Raw genomic sequence first — 8,020 nt, 5'->3', positions numbered from 1 at the left:
GTTTGTATTCTTCAGGGATAAGTTGGGTGTTGTGCAGAACACCTTCCTTGCTAAGAGGGAGTGTTAAATTTGTAGCTTGGAAGGTGGTTTTGCATAGGTCAGGTGCCATGACATGCAGCCAACCACCTAAAATTCACTCCTACAATATTATTTAATTATTTCCTAAGTAAGGACTTTAGGCTGTAAGTTAAATTTAATAATTTGACTTTCTGGCCACCTTTTTGGTAAAGGGTAAAAAGGTCAATGACAGATTAAGTCGTGGCCCTTGATCTCAAAAGATGAGATGCAATCTCAGCCATCCATCTTTTTGGAGAATTAGGTCAGCCACTATTTGAAGAGGGATCGAGCTGTTGAGGAGTCAATTCGAGTGGCACATCTAGGCATTCAGCTAGAGTGCAGGGGTTGAAGAGGATCAGCGAAGAAGAGTATCTTCCGGGGCAGCAAAGCAGCATGGAAAGGCAGGCCGTACAGCACCATACTTGCTGGGGCGAGCAGGCAGGATTTCTGGGCTGTGTGAACATGCCGTACAACGCATTCCTGGGCTGGGCTGTACACGGATTTGTTGGAATGTAGTTGCTGTATATTGCTGATGTATTCCTCCTTGTAAATCCTCATTCTGAAGCTGAATAGAAAGCCCAACGTTTGTTGGTTTTCCCCAACACTGGGGTTTCCAGGGTAAAAGCCATGTTATTAATTTTATGTGTGGTTTCGTGTATTTGCTTCTGCTGTGTATGATAGTAAATGATCCCAGAGTATTTTCTGTTATGAAATCAGATTAGAAAGCATTTGAATTTCTGTTCTGTGTTTGTTTCATTGAACAATAAATCTCTAGCTGGGTTCATAGGAAATTAACACTTGCCTTGTGTGGTACTACTGAGCACCTGGAGAGGACCTTGTTGTGACCGCTAAACCAGTCAGTAACAGGCCCCTCCTCCAAAACCTTATCTCATACCTAACACTTTGATGAACTTAAAAACACAAAGGGCACTTCATTTTAACCATTTCGTTTTCAGATTGAAGGGAGAAGCAGTTGAACAGAGAGCAGAAGAAATATAGGGATTGTGGTGCCATTTTTCTTGCAGCACATTCATAGACAAATTTATTTCTTGAAATGCTAATAGGAATTTTTTGAATGTGCTCAGTTTAAGACTCGAGGTATTAATGAAAATGATCAAGTTGCTGCTTTTCTAATCATTCTGTGTCATATGATTGTTCAATGTTGAATGAGAATTCTGAATTTTGAATGTTAAATTGTTAATTGTGGAATGGCAAATGTATGATTTTGAAGCTGAAAATGATATGATTTGAATAATGATCAGGAATCTCATGAAAATGTGTATGAATTTCTGATTTCCATAATTTTAGTTGTGTTTTTAACCTTTTTTTTATTTCAATTTTTTTCATATTTATAAAATTTTATATGTATACCCATGATGTACCCTCTCCACTGTTTCAAAATTGTGGTACCCACACCCTGGCTGCTGAGGTAAAAGAGGCTTTAGTTTAACTGTGCCTAATATCCCTTTGCTATTCTGCCATTTCTCTGCTGTGCGTTAATGTTATTAGTTAAATCAATAAAGCATATTTAACACTTCGTTTGCTTTTGAGAGTGCATTATTTTAGAGCACTAATATTGATTACCTTAGAGTTAACTATTTTAAGAGTTCATTATCTTACAGATTATACATTATGGGTATGCCATTTTAGAGAAAAGGCACATTTGTCATATACAACGATGATGATTAACAAGATATTTGTAGCTTTTCCCTTGCATGGAAACTTTCTGAAGGAATCATATGATCTGAAACTCAATTTTTTGCGCTAACTGTCAATTGGCAAAAAGCCTAAAGAATTGAAGGACAATTTATGCACCTCTGTTTGCAGACAATATTGTATCTTTCTCTTTTACTCATTTTTTATTTCATTCTATCTTCAGTTCTATAATGGTTATTGGTTTTGCATCCCTGGATTTTTGGTTGTTTGTGTAATAATGGTTGCATTTTCTCTTCTTCTGTGTTTGCTGATAGGCTAAATTCTAATTGATGTCCTTGACCTCTTATGCAGGCTTTGGATGCAGTTGAACTAGAAGTTGCTGGTTTGGCAGAGTGTTGTGACAAGTATTTCCTTATTCCTACTTTCTTGCATCGTTGTCTTATATTCTGGTGTTGTTTAAATATCTGGCTGTGAGGATGTCACGGAATTTGATGATTATTTTATAGGTGGAATATATGAAATGTGTTATATGCTTTAGTGTTCTTGCTTTTATAAGGTGGTTTCTTGAAATTTCTGTAGGTTCGTTGGCTATGATGTTTTTATGTTTTATTCTGATTTCGTAGTTGTCATTTGTTACATAAATTTGTTGAGATTTAACAATCCTAATTATATTTTGATATGATGGATCTATATGTTACCAGAATCGCTGGTTTGAAATAGTGGATACATAGCTATTAGGTATAATTCTTCAGGAAAGGAATTTATCTTTATCACATGTTAGCATTTAAGAGATAGTGTCATGGTAGCACACTAGAAAGTTGTTAACTTGTTACTGAACCACAGTTACTTTATTAGCTGTCAACTGATTTCCTTGTCTATGGAAAAATTGATATTGAATACTTGGGATATTGACAGGATTGCTAAGGCACTGAATAGCTGCAGTGCTGCTACAGGGGATATCATCTCTACTACAGAGAGGCTCAAACAGGAGCTTGAGAATACGACCCAACGCCAAGAGATTGTATCATGCTTTCTTCGTGACTATCAACTTTCTCAAGAGGAGGTACAGTGAAGCTTTTGAATCTTTTGAAACCATATGATTTATGCTGTATTAAAGATTGCATTGCGGATTGTTTTTAGAAGGATGAAAGTCAAGGTGCCAAAATATGATATTTATGGTTGCAGGTCAGTGCTTTGAGGGAAGAAGAGTTAAATGAGAACTTCTTCAAAGCACTTTCACGTGTCCAAGAAATTCATGCTAATTGCAAAATGCTGCTCAGGACACACCACCAGGTAATAAGTTCACCCTTTTCCCTTACGTTATTTCTTGTCATTTTATGTTGGTCACATTTTAAATGAAAATAAGTCATATCCACTTGGATATGTTTCATGTGTCTAGATGTTTGTTTCACTGTGACTGTGATTTTCCACATTCCATGTTAAGAATTCTGGTGATGCTTCATTAATACGTAACTCAATTGATGATCATCCAACACCTATCAAGAGATGGGATGCCATTACACTGTGGAGCATTATGGCATGTGGCCACCTGGCCCTACTTAACAGCCATGATGATGCAACTGCTGAATAATGACCCCCTTGGGGGAGCATGTCGGCCACATTTTGTTGTTCAAACCTCGTGCAGGCTATCACAACACCCTGCTTTTGTTGACATGGTTGACCTCATGTTGCGGATGTTTCATCTTTGATACCTTATCTCTTTAGTTTTCCTCCTATGTTGATCAAGTTCAATCTTTAAATCTATTTTGAGGATCTGAATTACATTTTTTATTCATTTTCGTTTCACTCTTTTTCTTTGACTGTCACTGGGAATGAGCAATAGTTGGTGTATAACTGGAATTCTTCTGGTAAGCATTTTATTTGCATAAATTGAGAGTATGTGTTTCCATTATCTTCTATGCTTGCATGTTACAATGTCTAAATTGTTTAGTGATTACACCATGTGTGCTCTGCCAGCTTGGTGTACATAAAATACCTTTTATTTTATTTTTTGAAATTCTGTGCATATAACTTCAAAGATCAAATCAGTACAACAAGGCACAGAGAAATCGCATCGAACCAACAACAGGGCTCATGCGAAAGTTTTATCTCAAAAAACTCAAGAAGGCAAGCGCATGAGCCTGTTGACTCAACATCACAGTGGAAAACACTGAGTTTGACTCTCACAAGCAAAGCCATCTCCTGCTTAAAGGTCCGCGAATCCTCTGGAAAAACGAAGTGGGCTCCTCTTGAAAAGTAACTTTACATCAATGCTTCCATAGAAATCCATTAGCAGTCACTGCAGTGAATGCCACTTGTATTTGCAGTTTTACTAAAGCATCCAAGTGTCTCCTAGAAGAGGACGTTTCCATAAAATTAGTGTTAGTTTTTGTAGCATCGGATGTGTTCTAACCACGATATTTGGTGGAGAGGCTAGAATGCATGAGATCTCCAAAACCCCAGAAATTATTTATGGAAATTCCACTTAGAGATGACTTAATTAGATTATTAACCTATTTTTTAATGTTTCCTAAGTCTAAACTTAGGAAAACTGGTTAATTAATCGGAATTAATTAAGTCAAGGCGAGATTAGTATAGGAACTCACACGGATTGACTTCACGATGATCCTGGCCCTTGATTAAGTTTTAATCTTGGCTGTTGGTGCTCCAACAGATGATTATAAGAAGAAGTCAATGGGCAATTTGGAGAATACACCAAAGACATTTGGAGAATCCGATTTTTCAGAGTAGCAACAATAAGTTGTCGGAGAGTTCGAGCTTCAGTGAGGAAGTAGAGTCAGTGAAGGGCTGGGACAGTGAGGCTGGAGGAAGTTTTCCAGATCTAGTGTGTGCATTTGCAGAGAAGCCGAGATTTCTCCAAGAGGCAGTGCAAAGCCTCAAGATGGTAATTTGATGTGCTGGGAAGGATGACATTTTCAGTTTTAGAGTGTCGGAGAGAGGTTTTCCTAGTCAGCAGCAGTGAGGACGACTAGACTAGTAGTCAGTTCGGGTAGCAGTTGCAGCAGGTAGCATCAGGTTGACGTAGAGCTTGTGTAGGCCCCAGTTGGACAACTTGTTTTTCAGAGGCAAGCTTGTGCCGGAATTGCCCGGAGTGAGGGTAAATTCTCTCTAGATATTTTTGCTAGTATTTTCTTTGCGGGATAGCCAAATTTCGACATCTAGATTATTGTACTCAAAATTTCTCATTGCTGCTTAATAATAAAACGCTCAACTATTGCACTAGTTTTCCCTAGTTGGGTTTTTCCGGGGACATATGTCCAAAAATAACTGTGTTAATTTTGGTGTGTGTTTTAGTATATTTCTATGTTTCCATCTCTAGTAGTTTATTTGTCAAGGTTGCAGTGTGAATCATTTGGTATTTTGTTGTAGCAGATAAATTGTTAAATTACTTAACAACAAGAAAAATAATTTCCAGTTGTTGCAATAGAATTTCAGAGTTGAAATTTTCACAATTAGGGCAACATAGAAGTGAAATTCAGCCTGAATTTTGAATCAATGTCCAAAAATACACTTGTAGCACGACATCTACAAAAGACAAACTCTCAACTGTTTCATCCTTGCCACACAAAGCACAAGCAACATTTGTTATACAATCTTTATAAAGCTACCCCTGTTATACAACCAATCCTTGTTGGAGTAGAAGCTACCCCCAAACTGTGCTTAAAAGAAGATTCTTACTTCCATATGGATTGATACCTTCTCAATGAGGGCACAACATGGTCCTTCACCCCAACCTTTTGTTGAAGCGAGGGACAATGTGATAAGTGTGACTTACCATATCATATAGATCCTTGGTCACATAGATGTAAAAGGGCTTCCCATTCCTTTCCCTCTAGAATGGTGTAACGCCCTCTACGTATTGAGGACGAATGGGATAAAATAGCTTATCCATCCCCGTAAGCTGTAGTCCTCTATAAGGGGGAAAAGCCCCAAAATTCCTACTGTTGGGTAAGTTTTGGGGCAGTTGGGCAAAGAAACCCAAAATTGGGGCTTAGAGTAAAGTTTACTCAATCATTTTAGAAGAAGAGACCCCTTTAGGAAATCTATAAATATGAGAGGGATGAATTTATTTTGGACCATCAAGTGTGGATCAATTCATTTGATTTTTTTGAGCATTAGCTCTAAGGGTTTTAAGGCCCCTTCTCTCCTATCAATTTTGGTGGCGAAAGATTCCACCCTCGTTGATAAATCTCTTTGCATCTTTATTTGTCTATCTTGTTTTGGCACATGGTTTTCTTCATGATTAAGGAGCAGTGGCGTATCTCTATGATCAATTTTTGTGGCATAGTATTATAACACCTTGATGCTGGATGAATTGTCCTTTGAAACAAAGTTTGGGCAAAATGTTGTCTAATTAACCAATAGGTGAATAAAAACATAATTCCCGATGGTCGCACTTGTTAAACAAATCCACTGTTGAGGACTGACTATAACTCTGAGCCACGAATATTTCGTTCTGACTGAGGCACGAATCTTGGTTACTTTACAGACCCAAGTTCATTCAGAAGCACCTGTGAAGTTGTAACACCAAATTTTCATTTGAGAAGGGGCCGAGATCAATCAAGGGTGGGATTTTTGTTTCCTAAAAGTCAACGAGATTCGTCTTGAGACCCATTTCGTATTTTTTGAAGTAGACTTGGTATACATCTTCGCTAGTAATTTTAGCAATGTTTCTGTAGCCAAACTCCATAGATTTGAAGTTCTAAGGGAGGTGCGATACCAGTAATAGAGCACCAGAGACTTTGATGGAGACACAAGGGCATATTTGTAACCTAAGTTGTTTGAAGTGCGTTTTGATGTCTCAAGGGGTTCCCTGAAGCTGAACTTCCCAGATTCGAAGTCTGAAAAAGGGTGCGAATCTATAACAGCGTAACAAAGTTTCGGGAAGCACGAGGATCATATTTGCAGCAGTGCAGACCTAAGGCGTCCAGGTTATTTTGATTAAGTGGAACATCATATGTTGACTATCAGACTATATATTAAGTTGAATTAGTGTTTTTAATTTATTAGGGTTTGCTCGGACTGGATCTATTGCACGAATTGGTGGAATTGTGGAATTATATTGTTAGGTTTATTTCATATTGAAAAGTCTATTTGTGAAGGTTACTTCTGTTTGTGTTGAATTAAATAGTTTGAGAAAATTTGTGAAATCCTAGCTACTTAAAGGACAAATCTAGGGCAAAAAATCTCACAGTTATATTACAATTGGACCTGACTCGTAATTTCATTTTAAAAAGACACTCTTCAAGGATCATGCTTTAGAGGCACTCTAAAGAACTATCTAAATTGATGATTTTTTGGTTTGGTTAAGAGCACACAAACTAGGCGGCTGATGATGGTGCTCATGATTCCACGAAACCTTAAAAGGAGACATTTCCTTGCAAATGTCTTGCCAAAAAACCTAGTTGAAAGGCCAACTTGACCACTAGGAGACCTGAATATGTCCAAATTGGTCGTGATGTCAAACCCCAGACATCTTGAAGCCCCTCAAACTACCAGGAAAGAAAACCAAACACAACCTACAATGCAACCACATGCTCTTAATTGGAGCAAATTCCAAAATCATGAAAGCCCATTCCCAAATATGTTACACATATCGAAAGGATATCTAACATAGTGAATGTGATGAAACTATTAAATCAGGTGTTGAACTAAAACTTGCTAAGGAGTCTCCCTCTCCACCACATTCAATACCCATTTCAAAGCAAGAACTGCCTCTTATGCTCTTATGTCAAGGAGACATAATCCCCTCTAATAATGTGCTCCAACGATTTGTAAGTTGTTTGAGAGCTTATGATGAATAATAAATTTGGCCAATTGTTAGAAGCTCATCAACACATGCAACTTTCCCTGCAAGAGGTAGATCAAGGTGACTCTAAGCTTGAAGTTTCTTTTCAAAATTGGCCATGATCCATTGCCACTAATCGACAAGAGAAATGTTCATATCAATGATCTGTCTAGGTTTAGTGAACTTCCACTTATGGTTCAACTAAAGAGGATGGTCATCCTAACCAACAAGAAAGACCTTAGTTATCTCTTTACTAACTATCGCTTTAGTTGCTTCTGCAAAAGTTTCCAAGCATAATAGAGTACCCTTCACAGTTTGTTGATTAAATTTAGGGGTTGATGTTGAATAATCTGCCAAGTGAACATCATGAAGCTGATAACCTACAGGTAATGATATTCCTCTGATTTTCCCTTGCATTCTAGTAGCCACCAACAAATAACCATGGACATCCACTGCTATTACATAAACATAGGAATTAGGAGGGAAACCCTATTGAAT

At 37.7% G+C, this 8,020-nt stretch overlaps 1 protein-coding gene across 1 annotated transcript in view; it reads left to right on the top strand.

The window, feature by feature from the left end:
- Nucleotides 1-2,030: 2,030 nt before the first annotated feature.
- LOC149146644 (conserved oligomeric Golgi complex subunit 6-like) overlaps nucleotides 2,031-8,020 on the top strand; it is a 58,393-nt gene continuing 52,403 nt past the window's right edge. The window contains exons 1-3 of the mRNA XM_089452971.1: nucleotides 2,031-2,117; nucleotides 2,629-2,776; nucleotides 2,899-3,006. Coding sequence (XP_089309097.1) covers nucleotides 2,059-2,117; nucleotides 2,629-2,776; nucleotides 2,899-3,006 — 315 coding nt within the window. The 5' untranslated portion in view covers nucleotides 2,031-2,058. The remainder of the gene's footprint in view (nucleotides 2,118-2,628; nucleotides 2,777-2,898; nucleotides 3,007-8,020) is intronic.

Source organism: Pinus tabuliformis, chromosome X, assembly GCF_031772625.1.
Source record: "Pinus tabuliformis cultivar Carrire ecotype Pingquan chromosome X, CPIR1, whole genome shotgun sequence".
Classification (NCBI taxonomy): domain Eukaryota; kingdom Viridiplantae; phylum Streptophyta; class Pinopsida; order Pinales; family Pinaceae; genus Pinus; species Pinus tabuliformis.
This window is presented reverse-complemented; position numbering and strand designations above follow the sequence as displayed.